Source organism: Brienomyrus brachyistius, unplaced genomic scaffold (genome assembly GCF_023856365.1).
Source record: "Brienomyrus brachyistius isolate T26 unplaced genomic scaffold, BBRACH_0.4 scaffold147, whole genome shotgun sequence".
NCBI classification, from domain to species: Eukaryota; Metazoa; Chordata; class Actinopteri; order Osteoglossiformes; family Mormyridae; genus Brienomyrus; species Brienomyrus brachyistius.
The window spans coordinates 162,703-187,809 of NW_026042422.1; the positions used below are offsets into that span (position 1 = coordinate 162,703).

Sequence of the window (25,107 nt, forward strand, 5' to 3'; positions counted from 1 at the left end):
AGTAATCCTGCAACCACCCTGATTGGTAAGTTTTCCCTCCGGCACCCCACCCTTTGATTAGAAGATTATTGATGTTCCTCATTTTTCTTTTGGCTCCAAAAAATAGATGGCCCACTTAGGGGGCCCCCAGAGGCGATAGTCCACCCCTGCTCTACTAACATTGTGTGTTCAGGCAAGACTTCTGAAAGAGGACGGTGTCTGTCACACGTGTCACCCAGCTGAGCGTGTTAATCACATGGCTTAAAAGGATGGTTTTCGGGAATCTTTCGTTACATTTTCGTTGTAGGATCGTCATGCATGCCAGCTCTTTCGAGGCAAGTGCGAGTCGCTGCTATTTTTTTGTTTAGCTTTGGGCCGCTAGTTTTTGAGGCCCTCGGCTGCCTGAGCGCCAGTGAGACCTGCCAGTGGTTGTGAAAATTCAGTTTCCTTTTTCTCTCTTTTTTTTTTTTCTTTTGCACGTACCCAGAACTGATAAACAACAGTCACATGTTCAGGAAGTCACCCAGCTCGTTGCTGTCGAGTTGACGCTTTGCTGCCGCGCTGAGCAGGAAAGGAGCAGCCGCCTCAATGTGCAGACACTGTAAGCCACTCTGCCGTTGGCCCATGCTCTGCGGTGCCCTTCCCTGGGGTCACTGCTGCAGGTTTCACCTCACCTCTGGCTCGGGTCGGAAGAGCTGAGATGGGCGACTCGGGGGCAAAGAACAGAGATCCTCTCCCGCATCAGGCATCAGACACAAACCAGCCCGTTGGGGTAACAAGCCTCCTGGAAACCTCCGGGCAGGAGGAAGGGCATGAGAGTCGTGCTCGATTCGACGACTCGGGCCTCTCCACCCAGCTCCAGTGCGGTTTGGAGAGCCTCCGTGTGGAAGAGTCTCTCACAGACGTGACCTTGCATGTGGAGGGACGGCAGTTTCCCTGTCACCGGGTGGTCCTCGCTGCTGCAAGCCACTACTTCAGGTGAGTCCTGTCAATGCTTCAAATAAGAAAAACGCTGAGAACCCCCCCCCCCCCACCTTAATTAGCACCACTTTGGGATGAGCAGAGATGATGTTATTAAATCAGCACCAAGTCCTGACAGAATAACATGGATTGTATGTCTGAAAATATCAGAATTTCCTGTATGAAGCATTTCAGCTTACATCTGTTTACAAAGGACTAGGAACTGGGGGGAAGGGGCAGGGGGGGCATGTACCTCCAATATTTAATTTACCTTCATTTGTCCCTCCCAGGGGTAGTTCTGGCCCCCGTAAATACATATGTTACCTGGGTCTGAAATAAATGTATTATTATTATTATTTACTATTGTTATTTATCGGTTTTCATTTGCTTCTTAATGCTGGAAATCCATTGTAAATAATACTTGGAAAGTCAAATGCATCCCCCCCCCCCCAAAAAAAAGATCTTTCCATTTAAATTATTAGTGTCCCGTCCAATTTCAAACTCTTCCCTACACCCTCTCGTCTGTTTACTCGACTCTCCTTGTACCCTGCATTCCCAGGGCCATGTTCTGTAATGATCTTCGGGAGAAACACGAGGAGCAAATCCACATTAAAGGCGTGGATGCAGAGACCATGGCGGTCCTGCTGGACTACACCTACACCAGCAAAGTGCTCATCACCAAGCAGAACGTCCAGAAGATCCTAGAAGCCGCGAACCTCTTTCAGGTCTCAGCCGAACGTTCCTTTTGCATGGACATTGGCGCTGTGTTGGGGAAGGCACGACTCACTAACCGCCTTCTGAGTCAGCAGCAACGGAATTCATCAGGAGTCATTTTCTGCCTTACTGAACAGACAGAAAGAGTAGAAAGAAAGTACTGCAGTGTATTCACATAGCATCACGACTTTCAATACAATTGTTGAATATGTCTGTTTATGAATTTATAGTGCAAGCGTACATAAACTACAATACAGAAAGTGAAAAATTCTGTTTAAAAAACCTGCATTATTTTTTACAAATATCATGTATATCTTTTCCACATAATTCAGGTGACTCCAGCTGCGCTACAGCAGAGACACGTGTTGCCATTAAAACCATTAAAACCATTAATTGGGGAACTGAAAACGATTTGCCCGCTGTTGTTTATGCTGTTGTTTCGCTCTACCCCCCTGCCCATTTTAACTCGCACAGCTGGGGAGGAGGGTGGAGAATCTGAACACAAAGGGACAGCCTAAACCAGCCTTCCTTAGAACCATTTCAAAAGCTTATTTTACATGTTTAACTGCGCTTGCTTTATTTTACCTTGCCTGCTGTCCCAGCTTAAACCAGATATGGCTCAAAATTGGCCAGAGGCCCGTTTCATGAAGCAAGATTTCTTACTTAGCTGGATAACTTGTCAGATTTACCATCGTCTGGCCTAAATGTAAGCGAACAAAAATAAAGTCAATTTAGTCCAGACTATACTAAATCCGACACTTATCTGGCTAAGCAAGACATCCTGCTTGGTGAAACAGGCCCCTGGTCGCAGAACAATCTAGAATATCAAAAAACAATCAAAGTTAAGCTAAGTTGCGCCTCCTTGTGGTTGCAGTTTCTGCGCATGGTAGAGGCCTGCTCCAGATTCCTGACCAACGCGCTCCTGCCCGAAAACTGTGTGGGCGTCCTGCGACTGGCTGACACCCACTCCCTGACGCCTCTGAAGGTCCACGTCCAGAACTACATTACCCAGGCATTCGGTTGCGTGGTGTCACATGAGGAGTTTTTGGATCTCCCGGGGGAAGCTCTGGCAAACCTGCTGCAGCGTGACGACCTGAACGTGACCCAGGAGGAGCAGGCGTACGAGGCGGCCATGCTCTGGGTACGAGCCTGCGAGGCCGAGAGGCTGCCCATACTGGCCCGGCTCCTGCACTACGTGCGCCTGCCCCTTGTGGACCCCTGGTACTTTGTGGAGAAGGTGGAAGGGGACCCCCTGATACAGAAGTGTCCTGAGGCTTTTCCGCTACTCCAAGAGGCCCGTAGGTACCACTTATCCGGGAGCGAGGTAAGCTTGCTTTTATACCCAAAGTACACATAGAAGGCGTCTCCTACATGCTTAGACTCAACATTTAGCTGCATAGATGAGTAAATGCATGGTTGCCTCTAAGGATACTGGGCCCCCAAACCAGACCAATCCAATTATGTATCAATTTTTTTAGGGAATCCTGGAATCCTAACTCCTCCCCCCTTTGCAGCGCCCCTGAGTAAATGTACTGAACTGCAAGGTTCCATGCATTAACATCATATTATTTAAAAGCTACAATAATAAGAATGATGTAAGCACATACAGCAGTGGTGCCTATCACCCATCAAAACACACATTTACGTTGGGCCTCCTGTTGGTCAGAATTAGTCACTACACTGAATATTAAATTAACGCATACCTTATTTAGGAGATGCTGAAGCAGGATCTTCTGCATACCAGCTAGCTAGATACAATCATTTGCCTCACTGGCTTTTGAGCTTTTGTGACATCTTTGAAGGCCAATAGTGACTTTTTGAGTGGGCCCCCAAACCAACAATCCTGCCCCAGACCACACGTACATTTGTGTGACCTTCTGGAATGAACTGCTTGATCGTTCTCCACATGTGAAGCAACTGAATGACCACGTCCAACTCCAGATTGTCTCGGAGCGTACCAAACCACGAGAGAGGGAGTTCCAGTCCGAGGTCTTCATGATCATCGGGGGCTGCACCAAGGATGAGAAGTTTGTCTCTGAGGTAACCTGCCTGGACCCCTTGCGCAGGAGCCGCCTGGAGGTGGCCAAGCTTCCCATCACCGAGATGGAGGTGGAGGTGGACAACAGGAAGTGGGTGGAGTTTGCCTGCATCACCTTCAGGAATGAGGTGTACCTTACAGGTAGGTGAGCCAAGCATTCTCCCACCCTTAACCATGAGATGTAATAGAAGACAATGGTCAAGGGAGGCAAAACCAGCTCATATGAGTTCTACTTACACAAAAATGTCCTGTGGGCAGATAAAAAAAACGATTGTTCAGAGATATAACCAATCAGATTGTAAAGGAGATGGGTGCTAGACATCTAACTGGTTGATCCCACCTCCCCTAAGTTGCTTGGACCCACCTCCTCTGTAATATGATTGGCTGTTTCTCTGAACCAATCATTTTTTCTTCTGTCCTCAGAACATTTTTGTGTAAGTAAAACTCCAGTGAGCTCAAAACATAACCATAAAGGAATGTGTGAAGCCTCTGTGCCTAGTCAGAATCTGTAATTATTAAACTCACTATCTGGGAGAACTGAAAACAAGGCCGACCAAACTTGAATAGCCCTGTAGTGTGGGTAGGGATGTTCACATCCTTTTTAAGGAAGGTGAGTTTTAAGTCTATAGTTGAACACACAAATCTGCGTTTGGCATTCCAAGCAGAGGTCTAAGTACATTGACCTTGAAGAAGTTTTTGTCTCGGCTCAAATTTCAAAGTGTGTCGCAGTATGTTTTCACCTGGCTTCTTTCTACCAATGTCAAAGGAGGAAAGGAGACCCAACATGAGGCATGGAAGTACAACGCAGCCCTCAACAAGTGGATCCAGATCGAGTACCTGAACATCGGGCGCTGGAGACACAAAATGGCCGTCCTGGCGGGGAAGGTCTATGTGCTGGGTGGGTTTGATGGCGCTCAGAGGCACAACAGCATGGAGGCCTATGACCCCTTTCACAACAGCTGGACAGAGGTATGATTTAACTGGGTCATGACATCTTACCACTTAGCACTAATGTTAGCTATATGCAACTGAAAAGTCAGTCAACCCTTCTGAATACGAAACACTGTCTTCAGGATCAAACCCATCTGAAAACACAGTTTCATGGTTTCCCAAAAAGCGTGTCACCCGTCGCTTGTTGTCACAAGTCCTTCCCATGTGCGTCTGTCACAGGAAGAACCCCTCCTGCTCAGTGTGAGCTCCTTCGCCACAGCGAGTCACAATGACGAGCTGTACGTGATCGGGGGCGGCCCCAACGGCAAGTTGGCCACAGACAAGTTACAGTGTTTCGACCCCGTTGCCAAAAAATGGACATTTAAGTCACCGATGCCCATTGAAGCCAAATGCATAAATGCTGTGACCTTCAAAGATTGCATCTATGTAGCAGGTCGGTATCATCATTTAATTAATTTAGTTGTTGCTTTTATCTAAAGTATTGCATATTTGTGGGAAATTATTGCGTGGTCAAGCAGTATGAAGCATGACATCCGTGACAATGATTTTCTTGTCTTTATTTCGAACTTTTCTTCAATTAGGCGGCGCAATGAAGGCACTGTACTGCTACTGCCCCCTGGAGGACTCCTGGAGCACCGTGACGCAATTCAATCACGAGAGAGCCAGCTGCGGGCTTGCCGCTTGCAGTAACAAGCTCTTCATCACCGGGGGGCGTGATGAGAGAAATGAAGTGATCGCCACAGTGCTGTGTTGGGACCCGCAAGTGCAGAAGCTGACAGAGGAGTGCGTTCTCCCCCGCGGAGTTTCTCACCATGGAAGCGTCACACTGAGAAAGTCGTACACGCACATCCGGAGGGTGGTTCCCGTACAAGGCGCTGCATCCACATAACCCTGGACGTTGAGGGGTGGGGCGAACGACGAATTAGACTAGGGACAGAGAAGCGAACTTTACCTCAAACCACACAAGATCAAATTACCGTCTTCGTCGAAGGCAGAACATTTATTTATTTGTGTTATGAAAGGAATTTACTGAACTGATCTGAGATCAGCACTGAGCAGAATTCATCATCTGTTGTTGCTGGACAATTGATGCATTGCCTGTAGATTTCTACTGTGTGTTAAGCACTGTTACACTTACAACAGAGTGCACTAACAAAAATTGCACTAGAATGCTGACTGCACTGTTTACAAACAGAATCAACTAGCCTTTTCTTCCTTTGGTATCCTGTTTTTTCATAGGTGAACAATGGAGGCAAAAGGTGACCTCAAAACTGACTTTAAATAAAATATTCTATATAAAAAGTATAATTAGGTTTTTCTGGCTTTTATTTATCACAAATTGAGTGCAGCCTCGTCTCCAAAAGCTCTTCATTGCAAACTAATACTCTGTGTGTGTGTGTGTGTTTGTATGTGTGTGTGTTGGGGGGATGTATCTCACATTTTGATTAAAAAAAACTTATTTTTATCTTTTGGGGGCATTATCTAGTTCCCACAAGAGAAAAAAACATTTTTAAAAATATCTGGGTCTCCACTAAGACATGAATACAAACGCGTGTGTGTTCTACGAATAACAGTGTTTTATTGCGTTCCAGTTCTCAAAATTCGCGTCATTAACGTATAAACCCACGTTTTGACAGGTTTACGAAATAGATTCAGGATTCAAGAGGTTTATTCGTCACGTACACAGTCATATACATAGCATAGAGTAGGGGTTGATGAACACTGGCGCATTTGCTTTAAACGCATCAGGAAACAGAGATACTGAAACTGCTTTTGATGTTTCTTTAACACCAGCTGCCCACAGCGACACTTCACCATGCTACTACAACACAAAATCCAGCCCTCAAGATGAAAATGCATTTCCGTTCTCCTGTGCTGTCGGTAGCCACATTATTATGTTTCAAAATAAATAACTATTTTGCCAACCGAATGATATTATATGATGTAGTCAGATCTACAAGTGACTTTAAGTACATTTTAATAGAGTTCAACAGGTAACTGCTAAGCCGTTCCCATAGAAACCATCGCCATCCCTAAACAAAACGCCGACCGGCCACTCAGCGATTTCATTGGCTTTCATCCACATCAATTTCGGAATCTCTGTGCTCTCATTGGTCAGTACCAACACCTCGCTCTGCTCAAACGCTCCCGCGCAAGCTGAAGTATCTCGGCATATTTTAGCATCAGGGCTAACCGTTCATTGAAAGTTGTGTGTATGTGGAGTGATATAAGTGTTGTCTACTTTTCATCGGTGAATGGCGTGTACAAACTCCCCTTATGCGTTTTTTTTTGAGGCTACGGTCTCTACTCCGTCCCGGTGTCGCTTGTTAGGTTTTTAATTCCTGAACGTATCCTGAGAAAATCTGGAAAACCCAGCTGTTTACCGACGTGAGGTAAGCGGAACATAATCGAAATAATCCTGTTAGCACAATGGCTACATGCTGATTGGCACAAAAAGGTAAAGATAGGGATGTACGTCATTATCTTGTTAACTTTTCTTTTGAAATGTTTTCCCTGCTGTCACTTAGCAATTTGTAGCGCCTAGGAAAACATGTTAATTAATTTTGGGTTAGTATGCCGCTTTGCTGGTTACCCCTTTACTCCAGTAACTCCCCTCCTTTTTGGCTGCTCCTTGGCCGCTGCTCGCATTGCAGATGGCCGTCCCCAGCTCCAAAGCGATCAGCTGCGTCCGTTCGGGCCCCGGCTCGCCTCCGCCGTCTGACGACTCGCTGGAGCTGAACCGGTCTTTCCCCTGCGCCCGGAGGCCTTCGGCGAGGGGGACCTTCGGGCTGCGGTACTGGCGCCTCAACAGCGCCCTGTCAGGTCAGAGAGGCCGCATTTTATTATGATCTCTGATCATTAGGATTATCGCCGTCATACAATAATAAACAAACTAAATTAGAGCTATGTCACAGTGTTCATATCTTGCAGTGTTTTTTTTGTGTGAATGAATGGTAAATAACAGATTGTTAAACTCGAAACCCTTTGGACTGACGAAGCCTGTTTTTTTTCCCCCACATTGTAAACTGGTGGGTTTATGGACATTTTGTGCATTCATAGATCTTCCCTCCTGAGTGAGACCATTGGAAGGAGTTTTGCTGATTTGTATTTCCACTCGTTTACATCTTCCTCTCCTCGTTTCTTTAGGTGACTCTTTAAACTCCTACAGCTACAATTGGATGCCAAAGGTTCGGTTGTCAGACACCCCCGGGGGCAGAAACCAGTCCGGCTTATTTTCCGGCTCCTTTGATGGGTCTGAGAGTTCCATGCTGGAACAGTTGCATCGTGGGGGCTTTGTCCTTTCTGGGCCCCCTCCTTTCCACAATCCCAACAAAGCGGTCTTCACTGTGGACACCAAGACCACAGAGGTATATGTCTTGGGTCTCCGATTTCATGTAAATGTGCACCAATCTCCTCTGGGACAGTCGAATGAAATAATTTTTGTGACCGTTTTACAGATATTGGTCGCCAATGCAAAGGCTTGCAAGCTGTTTGAGTACAGCAGCGATGACCTGATTGGGTCAAAGCTTTCCTGGTTCCTGAAGATGGCCAGTCAGTCCCTAGAAGAAGCACTGGGGGAGGAGCACCTGAAAATTAATGGGACACTGGTTGTGGTATCTGGAAAAGTGGTAGGATTCCTTTAAAGAAAATATTTCATTGTTATGTAACTGATTGCTGTTGTGATTATGGGGAAGCTGCAGTGAATTTTAACATTTGGCATAACTGCATAATCAAATTAACTACAATTTTGTATTTGAAATTAATGTGTGGTGACTAGGGTTGTAAAATTCTGGGAATTTTCCCGTTAATGCCCATGGGAACTTGGAATATTTCCCAAAATCCTCAGCGTAACTTGCCATGAAAATTTTCCAAAAATTTTCCACCCCTCTGCAACCCCAGTGATTCATTTTGACTGAAAAGATCAGCCAAGTGCACAGATCACTAAGGTAATTAAACTTCTCCATTTGTGCTTTTATGTTCCAGGTTGATGCAATGAACAAGAATGGGAAGGTGTTTCCTGTGTCCGTGTGGGCCAGGAGGTTGACTCTAGAGGGACACCGTAGTCTGGTCGTGCTGGAATGTGTGGAGAAAATAGAAGGTCATGTGACCTTCGCACCCAATGTGAGTTTCCACCATTATGACTAATGACATAAGTAATGATTCTGATTTTACAGCTTTTCCTGTTTTGCTACCTGGTGATTACTGCCTGTGTGACTTGTTTTAATGAGCGTTCTCGAATTAGGAAAGGGTCCTCGACTGTGACCTGGCTTTTGCTCATCTCCATGGTTACCTGCATGTCAGTGACGTGGTGGGACTGTCTGTCCACGAGCTCATTCCGTCGCTGCTGGTTCCGAGGCACTGTGAGATATTGCCCAAGGTGAGGTTTAACCATAGCAATACATAACCCTTCTCGTGTTATCAGAAGCACACTATAAATGATAATCTATAAATCTCACTCTTTGCTACTGGCATCTCTGCAAAAGGTTTCTGTCGTCTGCTTTTCACTGGAGAATGGCGTAAGGCATAAGCACACACACCTGAGTACGTTGATGTGGTTTATTTATTGAGAGTCCTTTCAGTTGCACCAACAGTGAGTGGTGTTAGCCTGTTTCTGCTATCCACCCACCTGCATAGACGCTGAGGGTCCAGCAGGTGACCGGAAGAGGCAGGACGGGCTCCCTTTTCCCAATGTGCGCCAAGCTGCAAGTTGTGGTTGATCATAAGGATCCGGTTGAGCCGGGTGAGGCGTCCCAGGATGGCTTGGGCGTACAGCACTCCGATGCTTCTGATCCTGACGGTGAGCTAGCGGGGTGAGCATTCCGCAAAATTGCTAAAAAAAAATACCGCCAGTGCATTCCTGTTAGTCTGTCCCTCCTCCCGTTCTCGCCAGAGGGTCGTTGGCTCCCCCCGCCGCAACCGAGGCCCCTGTATGTCTGCACGGTCCACGTCTTCTGTGCTCTCAGCGGGCTCCTAACACTGTGGCCCGACGGCTCCATACGCAGCGTCAACGACAACTTCGCCCTCATGCTCTTCGGCTACTCCAGCGCCGAGCTGCAAGACAAGGTGCGGCGGCAGAGCCGAGTCGTGCCCGCGAGCGTGAGCGCATGCGAGTGTGTGATCCGCGGCCCGCTTTACGCTGTATCCACAGAGCATCACCTTCCTGATGCCCGGCTTCTACGAGAGCCTGTGTGTTGTGGGGGGGAGCCCAAGCGACACCCTCCTCCACAGACGTAGGAGTGAGGACCGATCCGGCATAGACAGAGGCCTCCGTGCTCAAACGGGCTATTCCAGCTTCTCTGGCACCCACACTGGTAACCGAAATCACGGGGCATGGACTTTTTGGGATGCACACAAGATATCCAGGCTGCTAAGCAGGCTCTCTGTTAAAATAAGACCCCTGTAGATACTCTAGTAGCAGTAACCCTCCCTCTGGAAGAATGGCTCCGCCTTCCTGTCCTCCTGGATCAGTAGAACCACCAGGTGGAAAAGGTAAGCCTGGAAAAACAGCTCCTCTTGACACTCCTTACCATAGTCTTGCTATAGTTTGTCCAGTCCTCCTTAGTACTCTGGATTCCATTGGTACCTAACAGCTGAAGGAAGGTAAGCTGTCTTTTCTATTCAAAGTATCAGGACTCATGATTACTGACTTCCTTCAGTCCAATTTCGTCCACCTCCTCATCTCATTTTCTCCAGTGCGTTTTAAAATGTATAAATCATTAGTGCTTTACCGTTGCGTGAGTGTGTGTCCCCCCCCCCCCCACTGATTCCGGTGGTCCATTTCAAGTTTGGAACTTGCTTCTTCCTGCAGACCCCAGCACTTTGCTTGCTGGGGACGCTATGATGGTTCTGAAGGGGGCTGCTGGAGAGAGAATCTTCACTGGAGCTAATGAGCACCTGGAGAACCAGGCCGGGATCCCATCTGCAGTCTCCTCTCCCGCCGTGGCATCTACGCCCTGTGAGCGGTAGGCTTGAGTGTTTTTCTGACCCAAGTGTTAAAACGGTAACGCTGTACTTGATGGGCCACAGACAGTATAGTATGCAATTACTTATGTATTAATTAAGCACTTAGTTACATACTGATCTCGTGTTTAATTCATCATTAACAAATTGTGACGCATGTTGTAATCTCCAGGCAGTTACTATATTCTGTTAACGGTGAACTACTGAAGGAACGAGTAAAGAACAACACAAGTGAAATACTGATGTCACAATTCATTAATCACGAACAAACGTGAGATCTTTTGTCACAAGTAGACTGTATCAGTGGTAACTGAGTTATTGCTAAGTTTGTGCTCATTAAGCGAAGTTTTACCATTAAAACGAAAGAAAAGAAATTGGCCATATAAATCTTACTCTGAAACCATTATAAAATAACTCAAAATCCCCCATTTCCATGAGGCTTGATTGGTCCTTGTTGTTCCTCTGTAGACAGGAAGCCACTGCTGAACTTTCGGAAGAGGCAGCCCTAGTGTGTCCCAGACCTAACGGGGGTGAGGGTTCTGATGATACCAGTGCCCTTCTGCAGACCCTGGGTCCAGAGAAGCTGCAGAACCAGAATGTGAGCCGCTTGTCCGCCCCTGACCAAGATCAGGGCATTGGTCCTGCTGGGTGCCCCGGAGCCGTGCCAGGCACTGCCGAAGAGCTGGGTCACCACTGCTGTAACACAGACGACGGTGAAAATTCCAGCTTCGAGGTCATATCTCTGGGAAGTCGGTCATCCTCCGGGTTTTGTGAGAAGTGGGCGGGTGGATCCGGTCCACGGACGGAGGACGTGCGTCCAGATCGCAGACCAGCCCTGCCGGTGGACTCTGGCAGCTGCTTCCTGGAAATGGATTCCAATGGAGGCCTGGTGACACGAGCACTCGCCGACCTGGACCTGAACGGCAGCCTGGAGCTGCCGGCCGCGGACCTGTCGCGGGCTTCCTGTGACACGGCCGAGCTGCTCCGCACCCCCTCACCGTACGTGGTGGAGTCCGACATGCAGGGTGAGAGCCATGTGGAACAAACCACCAATCCCAGAACTGTGGGGGGTAGCATCAACAGCTCCTTGGGAAGAAAGCAAGAAGCACTGTGTGTTGACGTGGCCGCCAAGGCGCAGATCCTTGGCAATGGCATAAGGAACGAGGGCATGCCGGCTTCTCTCATGGACACTGCTACCCCAACAACCTCAACCCCAAAAAAGCAAAAGCGAAGACCAAATACGCCATGGAACGTGGACCCCCCGGACAGGATTGTGGAGGGCTACTTTGAGGGTCACTGCTACCACAGGGATGGCTCCAGGCTCGGTGTGTTGCTCTCCTTCAGATTTCTGGCTACTGAAAATACTTTAACAAAGCGTAGATAATTAAGTTAATAGTATATAGTATAATTTAGTACTTAATTTAGTAGGTGGCTAGATTGTTATGACATTTGGATGCTGTTTTTGTTTGTAGGAGTTTGGAGGGTTGAACGAAAAATTATCCAACCAAACTGTAGAGGAGGTGGGTCCAAGCAGCTAGAGGACAAACGACCATGACATCTGATTGGACCCACCTGCTCTACAATCTGATTGGTTCAGCGAGAGAACTCAGTTTAGAGAGCTCTTGCCTTTTGATTACATTCTCTTTAGCTAGGAACTATTAACATGGGCAAGTCATATTATTTCTGACATTTAGTGGATCTGTTGCTTGTTAGGCCTGCATATGCCTGCTGAATATCAGCAGCCTTCCTCTGGATATGGGGTATCGTGACGGGGATGTTAAACGCGGCTCAGAGCAGCACTGACAGGCCTGTGCCGTCACCTCAGACGTGCAGATGGCGATCCGTAGGGTGGAGGTCCCCTGCGGCCAGCCGCTCTTCTGCCTGTGGCTGGCCAGGAGGCACCGTGCAGAGCCGGTACAGGAGCCGGCGGCGAAGCTGAGGTGCAATACGGGGAGCGACGACACCTCGCTGCGGGACGATTCTGCCTGGAGTCTTGGAGAGGTGAGACCCGCTCCCCCCACCACACCTAATCCAAGGGGTATAGATTAATCCTCTGAAGATGTTACATCCTGGACAGAAGCATTATACTTGTTGGTTTAAATTAATATCTGGGAATTAATGCTCAGTGGTTTAGGAATGTTTATGGGTTTGAATCCCATTATGAACCACTCCCCGTTTCCTTAGATCTTTAAGAACGAAATGTGTGTCTGTCTAGGCCGTCCAGCAGACGGCGCAGGGGGAGACCCTGCGCTCTACCCAGGATCTCGAGCAATCTCATGCCTGTGATGGCAAATTTGGGGAGGAGTACAGCCCCATCTGCGCCCTGGGCAAGGGGGCCTTCGGTTTTGTGTGGAAGGCACGCAGGAGGGCCAGCGGAAAGGAGGTGGGTGCATAGCTAGCGGTCACTTTTGTTTACGGTCTGAGAGGCAGGGAAAAAAAACGATTTTTGCTGGTGATGTAAAGATGCATAGTGAAATGTGTTCTCACAGGTGGGTGTTTTCATTGAAACAAGGAGAAATATCAGGATGTCTTTGCTCCATCTGAGTTTTAATTAGCTTTCTGTTCACTGATCTGATTTTGACTGGTTTCTGTAAGGTTGTGGTGAAGTTCATCAAAAAGGCTCGGGTTGTGAGCGATTGCTGGGTGGACGACCCGGACATGGGTCGGGTCAGCCAGGAGATCGCCATACTAGCCCGGGTCCAGCACAACAACATCGTGAAGGTGAGGGGTCTGGCTGCCGGGAGAGGAGTAGGTGAAGGAACTTTTGGAAGAGTTTGGAGCGCAACATGCTCACCTGGATGCTGTTCTTGGGCTTCCAGGGTAGAGATGGACATAACTAAATAAGCGTATTGTGTCACTAAGTCCACTAGAGGGCTTCAGATGCTAAAGGTCCCATGTTATGGCATATTGGGTATGAGAGAGAGAGAGTGGCTAACTTGACTGGTTACAGAAATCGGTATATTCCTCTCTTCAGGTGCTGGAGGTGTATGAAAATGAGAACTTCTTCCAAATGGTGATGGAGAAACATGGTGAGGGACTGGACCTGTTCGAGTTCATCGAGCGTCAGCCTCATCTCGATGAACCTCTGGCCAGCTACATCTTTAGACAGGTGGGGGTGCTTTAGATCCTGTTCCACAACATCAGTAGTTCTCAGTCTAGCTCCTGGCACCCCCCCCCTTTCCAGAATGTTTTCATTCCAAGCCACAACACTTCCAGCCTGCCACATTCATTATTAGTCTTTTAAGGACCATTTGGCCCTGATTTAAAGTAGGTTTTGGAATGAAAACATTCTGGCAGGGGAGGGAGGGGGAGGGGAGGGCACCAGGAACAGGATTGAGAACCACTGCACTACATATAGCCAGTTAGTCTCATCTTAGGAGTCCCTTTCTCCTTGCTGTAGCTGGTGGCTGCAGTGAGTTACCTCCGGGACAGGAACATCCTGCACAGAGACATCAAAGACGAGAACATCATCATCGACACGTGCTTCCACATCCGGCTGATCGACTTCGGCTCGGCCACCTTCCTGCAGCCGGGGAAGCTCTTCCACGTTTTCTGCGGGACGCTGGAGTATTGCTCCCCCGAGGTGCTGCTAGGAAACCCGTATGTATCTCAGCATGTCAATGAACCGGAGGTGGAAATGTCAAAGCGAGAAGGTCATTTGCTATTCAGCTCGACTAACAGACTTTTTTGAAGGGTTCCCTGGGAAGCGGAAGCGTTTCCCGGCGGGGATGCTGGCGAGAAAGAAGCAAAGCTTTGTCTACACGCCTCACTGTAGCTGCTCTCTTGCATTTGTTTGTTTGAAGGTATGAGGGCCCAGAGCTGGAGATGTGGTCTCTAGGGGTACTGCTCTACACTCTACTTTTCGGTGAAAATCCCTTCTGTGAGGTGGAGGAGGCCCTGAAGGCACAACTGTGCCCCCCCTTTTCCATATCAGAAGGTACGGAGGGGGTTGGTCTCTATTTGCTCCTGTCTGCATGCAGACACCTTGTTTACTGATGTGTTGCGTTCCTGTTTCAGGTCGACACGCAGCATATTTAATGTTGGCTGTTAGGACTGTCACAGTATAATTGCGATTATGTGGCTCATGGATGATAATTATTCAGTTTGGTTAGTGGAGCTACTTTTGCTGCTTTTATTAATAAATCATAGAAGCAGTTTTATAAGCGCTGAAGTGGCGATGAGGAAAGGGACAGCTCAGCGACTACCGCATCTTTTGCTATTGTAGATAAGCAAGATAAAGTGTTGCGGTATTTTTTGCAGTTTTGAAGTCTGACATTTATGGAATATGGATATGCCAAATTTATATGGATGATTAAGTTATGGACATCATGTCATTGATGTTTTAGGCATACTTCTAATCTGCTTACCAAACTGTGGGCATAATATACGTCCATATAGTACCAAAAAGCCGGATTCCGGACAAATGTTTACGCCCATCATAAAAATCATAGTGTTTATTGAGCATGTATCATATGATCAGGATTATATCGCGATATCCCTATCTGCTACGCATTTGCACCGTTAATCCAGCTCATTAACCAAATGTCTACTGGCGTCATGAAGTCTCTACATTTACCACCAAGAGAATTGCCAGTTGCTGTCGCGTTGGCCCATCGCTCGATGACCACCTGGTCCTCGTTCATCTCCCATCAGAGCTATACCTGCTGCTCTCCGGGCTGCTGGACCCAGACCCCGTGGAACGGACAACGCTGCAGGAGTTACTGCTAGTGCCTTGGCTCCGACAGCCAATTAACCTGGCCCATTACAGCTGGGAGGAAGTCTTCCCCGCATACCACGGTGAGTGCCGTGTGGGGTTCGGAAGCCCTCTTCTCAGTAAGGTCTCAGATCCAACTCTCGAGGATTTACCTTCGGAGCTGAATAACGTCTGTAAGCAGTGAGCTGGATAGATTGTTTTGGAATGTCAAGCTGGCGACACTGTGAATGGAAGTGATCAGGACAGGCAGCAGCGTCCCTGTGCTGAGCTAATGAATAAATGCTGGAATCAGTTCTGGGCTCATGGAGCCTTGTGAGGAAGGTGGACGGATGCATAATTTTACCCTTAACTTTTTTATTTTGGAAAGAAGTTTATGGTGATGGCCTGTGCTGAAGTTGCTGAGCCAGTCCCCTTTCCTAAGAAACCACATCAGGAGTTTTGATTTCTTTAAGTTCTTTGACCTGTATGGATTCTCCCACTAACCCCAATAAACTCCTGCATCATTACAGACTCCTCTCTCCACCGCGGGTCTAGTCCAGAGGTTCTCCGAGGTGATGGCCCGTGTGGGGATGGATGCCTGGGCTCTGTCGAGGCACTGCCATGCGAGGAAGATGACGACACGGAGGAAGAGAAGAGGTCCATGGCTGCTCTGGAGAGCGAACTTCTCAAGTGCCTCTCTGAGTGAAGTCTGATCATGTGCTGTATGACTCGGGTTCCTATGCAGCCTTTGCCTCCTAGAATGGAGTCTAAAGCAGATTTCAGCCATGAGGGATTGGGGGAGGGGCTTAAAGGGGAGGGCGGGGACCAAACCCCTGCACCGAGTGGCTGTAGAGGAACTGGCTGGGCTGGGCTGGGGTGGGGTGTAGCTTGTGGTGTGTTTGCAGTCACTCTAGGTTTGATTTGCATCATCGGATGTTTAGTACAGCACTTGGCATGCAGCACACATCGGCCTGCTTTCCAGTCATCTGGGAGCACTGATCTCTCACCCAGCGACAAACTGGCAAATTTAGGCATTCGTAGTTCAGTCTAGCAAGTTTGGTTTACTTAGGGGAAATCAATAGCATGTCTAACATGGTTTTGTGTCGCTGTGACTCGATGCCGTCTGCAGTTGAAGGTTGTTCACAGAAACTGTGTGGCAAGGTCTCACATGCACTCTGCGCTTGTCCCTTGTACACTGTGAGTCACTTAGATGAAGGAATTGTTTGGGTTTTAAATGGTTTTAATGAATAAATAAAATGTATGCATGTATTTGTTTGTAGTTTGTAAAACGCATGTTTAATAATATTTTAATCTATTCAATTGATTCTATTGAATTTTTGTGGACAAATTTCGCCTAAAGATGTTCTGTCAGTCTTTAATCATCCGAAAATTACATTCTCTTCATATCGTAGAAGTGTAGTTCTTTTAATCTTGTATTTTTTTATTCTAAATTAAATACGATGATGTATGAGAATGTGATAATAAAATATAAAAACCGACGTGAGTCTTTAATCCCCGGAACTAAAAGTGCGACCAGTTTCCCGCCGGACATATTTTCAGCTGGACCGACATGATTTTAAGGCTGTCCGTACAGCGGGTACGTGCTTCTTTGCAATTAAAAGGAAAATGTAAAACTTTAATTGGAATGATGAATATTATTATTTGTTTGTCATGCATAACCACTTGGAAAAATAACGAATATAAGTTAGCTTTCGATTAATTTGTATAAGGTCAAAGTAACACGTAACGTGGTTTTATGCATTGTTCTATAATTATAGGTGTTCCGATGGACCTGCCGGATGACACCAGAGACGTTTTTCTTTCGTTGCACGCGTGCTGTCAGTTTTGAGAGGCGGACTGGGAGCCTGTCAGTTTTTATGCTCAGGCGTATCTGCTTTAAATCGGATGGTGTGCTTCAAGAGATTGACCGCCGCCTGCAGAAGCCGCCACGTCGGCCGGTCAGGGAGGAGGTACTGCCAGCCCTGGTACAGCTCGGTTTCTCAGAAGATCAGGCTGAACTGCTCCTGAATGGAGCCTGCAATAACCGAGCCGTTCAAACGGTGCCGCTGCACCTGTGCGGCATTTCAAACCTGCTGTCCCTAGGCCTGAAGTCTACGAGCATCCTGAAGGTTCTTGAGAAGTGTCCCAAACTGTATCGAGTGAATGGCACACAGATGCAGCAGCGAATCGACAACCTCCGAAAGCTGGGATTAGTGGAAGGTGATCCCCACATGTTTTGTACTTTCGTTATATATGGTGATGTTGTTATCCTGTACTCTTGTTTTATGAAGTACTGACCCCCCTAGTTTGTGACTTTAAGTATTGAAAAGTTAGTATTAAGTAAAATGATCGGGTACATATTGTTGTAGGCATCATCTACCCATGTTCCAGTGTGAGAGAAACTCAGTGATGTATTTTCTACCATATAGTAAAAGCCAGATGAAAATATGTTGAATACAGTATAAAGCTGTGTAGCGTGTTACCCAATGCAAGCATGTAACGTTATTCCACAACGGTTTGTTCCCCAGGCAGCCTGCAGAGGGTGATCAGCCAGTGCCCAACACTCCTGACTCTGCCCCCAAAGAGGCTAAACCTGGTGTGCCGCTGTCTGCAGGAGAAGTGCCTCTTCACCAGCCAGCAGGTCACAGAGATACTGCGGGACTTCCCGAGCACCATGCTGGAGGACGCCGTCCAGCTCGAGTACAAGTTCCAGGTTAGCGGGTGTCGTCCTCCCTGGGGACGGGCCTTAACGTTACCCACAGCCCAGGCTCAGAGTTTAATTTTAAAGGGAATATTCTGTCCTTCCCCCCATTTCTCATTCATATGTTGATTTGTTTATTTTATCCCCTGATAAGATGATGTATTTGTAAATCAGTTGCTTATTCAAGGGGAAAACCTGTAGACCAGGGCTGTCCCACTCCGGTCCTGGAGAGCTACTATCCAGCAGGTTTTCTATCCTACCTGGCTTCTAACGAGCCACACCTGTGCTCAGGTAAATACCAGGAACAGGTGTGGCTCATCAGAAGCCAAGTGGGACAGAAAACCTACTGGACAGTATCTCTCCAGGACCGGAGTTGGAGCCCCCTGTTATAGATCCTGCTGCCCACGAGTGTTTCCACAGCCGACCTACAGACAGGAAGGTTTATCTGGACACGCTACTCTCATCATGGCCCTATGCACAATAAAAGCCAGGGCAGTGGATTAGCAGTGGAAAAGTCAGGGCAGTAGATTAGCAGTGGAAAAGCCAGGGCAGTGGATCAGCAGTGGAAAAGCCAGGGCGGTGGATCAGCAGTGGAAAAGCCAGGGCGGTGGATCAGCAGTGGAAAAGCCAGGGCAGTGGATCAGCAGTGGAAAAGCCAGGGCAGTGGATCAGCAGTGGAAAATCCATGGCAGTGGATCAGCAGTGGAAAATCCATGGCAGTGGATCAGCAGTGGAAAAGCCAGGGCAGTGGATCAGCAGTGGAAAAGCCAGGGCAGTGGATCAGCAGTGGAAAATCCATGGCAGTGGATCAGCAGTGGAAAAGCCAGGGCAGCTGTCTTCTGTCCTCTGGTGGATAGTTACACATTTCTGTCTTTTTTGCAGTATGCCTATTTCCGCATGGGGCTCCGGCAGGCTGAGATGGTGCGTTCCGGACTGTTCCGCGTCTCGCTTGAGGACCTCCGATGCCGGCACAGCTTTCTGGAACGCCGCGGCCAGTACCAGACGCCCGACAAGAAAGGGCAGACTCGCATCGCGAACCCCAGCCTCAAGGACGTCATCTGTCCATCAGAGAACACTTTCCTTAGCCGAGTTGCCCAGGCAACGCAAGAAGAGTTTGAAGTGTTCCGGAAGCTGCTGGTAAGGGAGCAGGAGGAGGCGGAGGAGGAGGATGAGGACGGGCTGGAGTTGAGCAGTGAAGAGGAAGATAGTGAGGAGGAGGAGGAGGAGGATGAAGATGTGGAAGAAGATCTCAGAAGCGAGGAGAGGAGAAGCACAAACCATCGAAGGAGAGGGAAATGAGTGAGACGGGGTGATGTGTGGGAGAGAAAAATATTGTATAATAAAATAAAGGCAAAATAAATCGGAAGAGAAATTCAGTTTTTCATGTGCTTTGGTTTTCTTGGACAAACAATACAATCTACATATAAGATAATTCCTACAGATAATTCCTACTATTTTTCTTTTTAGAATTACTCAAAGTCTCAGTGTGGTCCTTATAACAACTGATTCTGTAAACCTCCATATAATCAGTTAAGTTAGTTTTGCTTTTCACGGTGCCCTCTGTGTGTGGACTGCTGATTGACTGATTTGTTTGTCTAGATAATTTAGATTCTTTAGTGAAGCAGACCATTGGAAATCTGTGTATCTTTGCACGGTAATAGAATGTGAGGAGTTTTTCCCGCTGTTGTCTGTTCCACTTTAACATCCCGTAAAAGGACACAGATAACCTCCTGTTATTACGATGTGTTATGAGCTGCTCTGAGGTCGGCTCATTAGGCATCGACGTCTGTTTTTATGAGGCTCCATGACTCCTGCAGTCGCTCCGAATCGCCCTTTGCCCCGTCTCTGCAGAGAGCCGGCCGATAGTGCTTAGGATGGTGCTCATTACCTAATCCAGGTTCTTCCCCGAAAATGGACCCTGTGTCTGGTTTATTACCTTGCCGGGGTATTCCATGCCGGATATGAGACATGAACGCAACAGGGCAACGGACCTCAGAGTCAATACAATAACAGGCAAGAGGACGTGATGTGTATTATGGGATATGTTTTAAATGGCCGTGAGCCATGTTGCCGTGAGGCTTCTGAATGGGCCACCTTTGCGCTGATCAGCGAACTGCGTGTTCATCCGCTGATAGTGTCGTGTGACCATCCAGAAGGGCAATCGATTTCTGAAGAGGGGAGGCAAGTGGACGGACGTGCTGGCTGGGAGTTGGGCCCTCGGCGGATGTCGAATTAGCAAAGAGCCACTGAACACGACATAAAATCAGCCGGTAAGAGACTGTATCTGCCACCCAAGTAGTGACCTCCTGAGCTCGTGGTTAAATCTTTCGTTAATGGCCTCTTGTGTTTTTTCTCTTAGTCTTTATTGATTTTTTTTTTTTACACTGTTCCTTGTATTGGGAAAAAAAGCAAATGAGTGGAGAATAAAGTACATTTTTTGCGCCCGTCAAAGCATAATGAATATTTGGTTGATGCATGACCGTGATTATAGAATTTCACCAGCGTGGTGACTTCAGTCTCTAGAGTCATGATATCTTGTGTGGAAATGGCAGGTAACGGGTCTTTACTTCACTGTCATCTCTTTGCCAGTGTGGGATATTTCTTTGGTGTCTTATTAATCCCCTAATAAGATAATTGGTTAAAAAGTGGAGCAGACTGACATCAGTCCATAATGCTGATTTGTGAATCAGGGCAGATCACAGCCTAGATGGGACTGATGAGGGGTTTTGTTTATCTGAACACAGAATCACCCCCTCTCGTTTGCCTATTCAGGGGAAGATGTTGCATTCGATTCGAATTATTTTTATATAGCGCCTTTCACAACAGTGGCACCCGAAGGGACTTTACAACGTCGGATATAATTAATGAGAAGAATTAATGAGGGATTGTGTGAAATAAAACTGCCACTGCGGTTGTACCAAGGGCAAAGTACAAAAGGCAAGCTGGTTCAGTGGAGTTTCCATGTTTATTACATCATGGTAATGATAATAATAATAATAACGATTCTATATGTTCTCAGGGGCTCTTGGCTTCGCCGTCAGATCTTCTCTCCCATTTCCCCAGCAGATAATAACCAGGCCGCGTATCCCTGCACGATCCGGATCGCAGCTCCACCATGTACAACTCCACGTGGCTGGAGGATGTGCAGCGCTGGAACATGGATCTCTTCCTGATCCCGGCGGTAACACTCACGGCCTTGACGCTGGCGGCCGACTCGCTGCTGCTGGCCTGCATCCTCTGCTCCCGCGCTCTGCGCCGCGAGACGCGCTACCTGCTGCTGGCCAACACACTGGCGGCCGACATGGTCTTCCTGGCATTCAACGTGGCCATGGTGAGCTGCAACGCACTGGGGGCCAGCATGCCGCCCCTGGCCTGTGAACTGCTCACCGCCGCCTCCATCACCGCCTACTGCTGCGGCATCCTCAGCATCACGCTCATGGTGGTTGACACCTACGTCGCTGTCCGTTGGCCCCTGCACTACCAGCGCCTCCTGCCCCCGGCCCGCACCCGACGCATTCTTCTGGGGACCTGGATCCTGTCCACCATGTACCCGGCATCCCAGGTCATCGTCATGGAGGTTACGCAAAGCGCCGTGCCCTGGGACCAGGCGCCCTGCCTGGTTGTGACCCTCCTGGGCTCGGCCAGTGGTAACATGATGGTGGGCATCCACATGTACTACTCTGTGGGAGTGATCCTCTGTGGGAGCCTCATCCTCTACTGTTACGCTCGGCTGTTCCTCATCACCAGGACGTCGGGTATATGGCGCAGTCGGTACTCCCGTGCGCGGGTCACACTGCTGGCACACGCCACCATGCTCCTGCTCCACTTCGGGCCCGGCCTCATCTTCTCCTTGGAGCTGACGCTCTTCCACAGCCGCAAGCTGGGCCACCGGCAGCTGGTGCTGATCAACATGCTCAACACCCACCTCCTGACGCTGTTGCCGAGGGCCGGCGCCCCCTACCTGTACGGCCTCCGCTACCGCGACATCAGCGACACTGTCCTGAATCTCTTCCGGGGACGGAGTCAGGTGACTGTGGCTTAGGCCCGCCCACAAAGCGGCTTTCCAAGGAAATGTTGTCCAGAAAGTCAGGGAACCATGCGGCCGATAAATGTGGCATTACAACTTCAGTATGTAGCGAGTTAAAATAATGAAGATCACATGCAGAAGTTGAAAAACAACTGTAATCGCAGTGTAGCCACCCAAAGTCGTGATCATTAGCTCAGCTTGCACTGGAGGTCTATTGAGGAACAAAAATCTCAACAATTCCTGATGTTTCCAAAGATACAATCTAGGAACTGCCTATTGGATTAGAGCCAAAGTGGATTTTCCCAAGTGAACACTGAATTCTGTACAGTGTGCAAATTTCTGTACTTTTTTGTTATTTATGCAGGCAGTTACAGATTAATGGTACAGATACAATTGTAAATATATAGGTTTTAACCACAGCATTAAATGCTGACTAATCACTGACTTAGTTCTGTTTTCATCTCATTGTTAGATGAAAATACTTTCAGCTGTCTATAGATTTTAGGAGTTTTTTTTGTGATCATTAAATTGTAACTTACAGTATGTGTATACAAACCATCAATGTGTCCTGCTTCCATGGAGGATACAGCTTTAGAGCAGCTGTTTAGGAAAAGGGCGCCATCATCCCCTTGAGCACATTTGCTTGTTTGACTTTGTTTGCCCAAATATGAGTTTCCTGGGAAACCATTAGTAAAGGTTTCTGTGGTTAATCGATGGCTGACATTCACTCGTCTCCTGGCTTAAGCACCTGGTGACAGCCCGTCACGGCCAGGAGAGTCGCATATCCACTTCGGACTTTAGTCAGACGGTGCGATGAATGCCAGGGGGTCCTTCTGGTCGCTGCTGTGCACGTTCGGAAGTTGGTACAACTGGACCAACGACGGGGGGAAACATGGCAAGCGACCGGATGGCTACAACTTGTCGCTGAGCGACGTGGAGCTGTTCACCCACGAGTGGCAGGTCTTCGTGCCCCCGCAGCAGATGCGAGCCCTGCAGATGTGTCCCATCATCTGCTTCTTGGTGGTATTTCCCATCACTCCCGTCATCCTCACTAAGGTCTTGTCCAGTCCGCGCCTGCGGCAAGAGACGCGCTACCTCCTGCTGGCCAACGCGCTGCTAAGCGACCTGGCCTTCGTCTCCGTGTACGCATTCACGTCGGTGTTCAACGCCGCCGGAGTGCTCATGTCCGAGTGGGGATGCGCCACTCTGCTGTCACTGTTGGGGGCGCTCTACACCGCCGGGATCCTCAGCACTGTCACCATGGCACTGGACACCTTGCTGGCCGTGTTGTCGCCCCTGCGCTACCTGGCACTCTGGCCCGTCTCCCGGACCAGGAGCGTGGTGGGGGCTGTGTGGGGGCTGTCCGTGTTCTTCCCACTGGCCATGGTGGGGGCCTTCGTGTGGTTCCAAGCCGCCAGCCCCTGCCAGTCTCACATCTGCTCCATGCCCCTGTTGCTGGTGCTCACCATTGGCCGGACGCCGGTGCTCAAGCTCTCCATGCTGCTGATGGTCTCCGGCATCCTGCTCATTCTGCTGCTGATCTTCTGCGGCTACATGGCGCTCTGCTGCAGCACCCGCCGCTCGGGGGTGCGGAGCGGCCAGTGCTGCTCACGGGCCAAGGGCACCTTCCTCATGCATTACATGCACCTCTTCCTCTCCTTCTGCCCCATGCTGGTGCTGATCGTCGAGCTGCTCCTGTACACACAGCTCCGCGCCGTTGACCTGCGGGCCAAACTCTGGGTCTCCCTGGTCGTCTGCAATGTGCTGCTGGTGCTACCCAAGGCGCTGGCCCCCTACCTGTATGGACTCCGGTACCGGGATCTGCGCAGAAACCTGCTGACTTTCTACAGGCTCAGGAAGACTCTGGTTTTCCCAGTAATGTAAGAGCTGTGCATCTTAGACTTGCAGAATTATTTATTTAGAAAGGTGAATCTCAGTGTGAATATTTTATATGTTTTTAAAAATCAGCACCTATGACAATGTGTCCCCATGAGTAATATCAACTCGCCACCTTTGATTTCTCCCCATTCCCTTTGAAAATAACCCCCCTCCCCAGACTTTTCTTTGTAATTTGAAAAGGATTCTTAAGTTGTGTGTATCGTATTCACGTAACATTTAATTCGTATAATATTAGCTTTTGCGTTGGTATTTGAACGTTAATTAAAATTATTTGAAATCGACTGTAACTAATGAAATGGGAACTGCTGCTGTTATAATAAATTAAATAATTGTTTAAATGATTTGTACTTTCCTTAATTGTTTAATAAGGATTGGGAGGCTGGAAAATGGATGGATGAATAAAAGTTTAACATTAAAATTCCAACAAAATGACATTAGATGTTCTTCATTATACATGTGTCACGTCTTCCAGAATAACTCTCTTCACCATTTGTTTGGTTGTTATTTACTTTAAAACAATGATTATTTGTACTCGCTTCGCGTTTTTCATTCCTGAAAGTAATAGGATCTCCGAGACTATTTTTTTTTACATCAACGCGTATTGAATTAATGACTTGGAGGAGAAAATTTTGAAAACAAAGTGCAATTCCGCAAATGGCCACTAAAGGACACTGTAGCCTCCCCAGGGTGATGCGTGGTGCAAAAACGTAAACACGCTGGTATGATTAGCGAAAAAGAATAAGTGAATAAAGTGTAAACGCAGCTGGACTAGCGGGAACCGGCGTTTATGACTACAGTGCCACCAAAGCATAGGAGGTATACGGAGCACGAGAAGGCGAGTGTTTAAACCGGGTCCAACACACTGGCAACAGTCGAAGCTCCAGAGGGCTTGAGTCCAAATGTTATCTGTACTTGCTTCCAGGGGAAAGATACATCACCCTTTCTGACGGCTCTTTGGGCAACAAAACAGTACAACAATAGCGTGTTACAAAACAACAACATGTATTTAAGTACTTATCTTACATATTTTGGCGCCAGGAACCGACTTGTGGCGTGTTAAGGACAGAGAGACAGCTCACTTAGTCATTTGTGTGAAAATAATCTGATATAATGACAAAAATGATTCTAATAATTTTTCTAATCGCACTTTTACCCTTAGGAAAGGTGTTACTCTACACCGTTTC

General features: G+C 48.0%; 5 protein-coding genes across 7 annotated transcripts; all 5 read left to right on the plus strand.

Annotated features, from left to right (window-relative positions):
- Positions 1-489: 489 nt before the first annotated feature.
- Positions 490-5,950, plus strand: klhl6 (kelch-like family member 6). The gene is made up of 7 exons (XM_049005105.1): positions 490-957; positions 1,499-1,664; positions 2,528-2,977; positions 3,595-3,832; positions 4,458-4,660; positions 4,862-5,075; positions 5,224-5,950. Exons 1-7 carry the CDS (start codon positions 680-682, stop codon positions 5,529-5,531), a joined length of 1,857 nt encoding a protein of 618 aa, XP_048861062.1. The 5' UTR covers positions 490-679; the 3' UTR covers positions 5,532-5,950.
- A 328-nt stretch (positions 5,951-6,278) lies between these two features.
- Positions 6,279-16,565, plus strand: pask (PAS domain containing serine/threonine kinase). Of its 2 annotated transcripts, XM_049005093.1 has the most exons (20): positions 6,279-7,035; positions 7,297-7,465; positions 7,790-8,010; positions 8,101-8,271; positions 8,627-8,764; positions 8,886-9,020; positions 9,278-9,440; positions 9,534-9,706; positions 9,792-9,954; positions 10,037-10,132; positions 10,452-10,605; positions 11,072-11,928; positions 12,429-12,604; positions 12,819-12,986; positions 13,199-13,324; positions 13,578-13,712; positions 14,004-14,203; positions 14,407-14,540; positions 15,257-15,400; positions 15,827-16,565. In XM_049005093.1, exons 2-20 carry the CDS (start codon positions 7,297-7,299, stop codon positions 16,000-16,002), a joined length of 3,699 nt encoding a protein of 1,232 aa, XP_048861050.1. In that variant the 5' UTR covers positions 6,279-7,035; the 3' UTR covers positions 16,003-16,565. The 2 variants fall into 2 exon arrangements, with proteins under 2 accessions (XP_048861050.1, XP_048861051.1); XM_049005094.1 differs by lacking the exon at positions 10,037-10,132.
- Positions 16,566-16,697: 132 nt separating this feature from the next.
- Positions 16,698-19,373, plus strand: mterf4 (mitochondrial transcription termination factor 4). Its single transcript, XM_049005095.1, has 4 exons — positions 16,698-16,893; positions 17,075-17,516; positions 17,825-18,009; positions 18,880-19,373. Exons 1-4 carry the CDS (start codon positions 16,867-16,869, stop codon positions 19,294-19,296), a joined length of 1,071 nt encoding a protein of 356 aa, XP_048861052.1. The 5' UTR covers positions 16,698-16,866; the 3' UTR covers positions 19,297-19,373.
- A 117-nt stretch (positions 19,374-19,490) lies between these two features.
- On the plus strand, positions 19,491-22,039 carry LOC125728045 (probable G-protein coupled receptor 148). 2 transcript variants are annotated; one of them, XM_049005097.1, is made up of 2 exons: positions 19,491-20,267; positions 21,061-22,039. In XM_049005097.1, the coding sequence occupies exon 2, from the start codon at positions 21,113-21,115 to the stop codon at positions 22,037-22,039; it is 927 nt and encodes a 308-aa protein (XP_048861054.1). In that variant the 5' UTR covers positions 19,491-20,267; positions 21,061-21,112. The 2 variants fall into 2 exon arrangements, with proteins under 2 accessions (XP_048861054.1, XP_048861055.1); XM_049005098.1 differs by having other exon boundaries at positions 21,064-22,039.
- A 774-nt stretch (positions 22,040-22,813) lies between these two features.
- Positions 22,814-24,252, plus strand: LOC125728044 (probable G-protein coupled receptor 148). Its single transcript, XM_049005096.1, has one exon. It carries the CDS (start codon positions 22,838-22,840, stop codon positions 23,906-23,908), a length of 1,071 nt encoding a protein of 356 aa, XP_048861053.1. The 5' UTR covers positions 22,814-22,837; the 3' UTR covers positions 23,909-24,252.
- Positions 24,253-25,107: the final 855 nt, after the last annotated feature.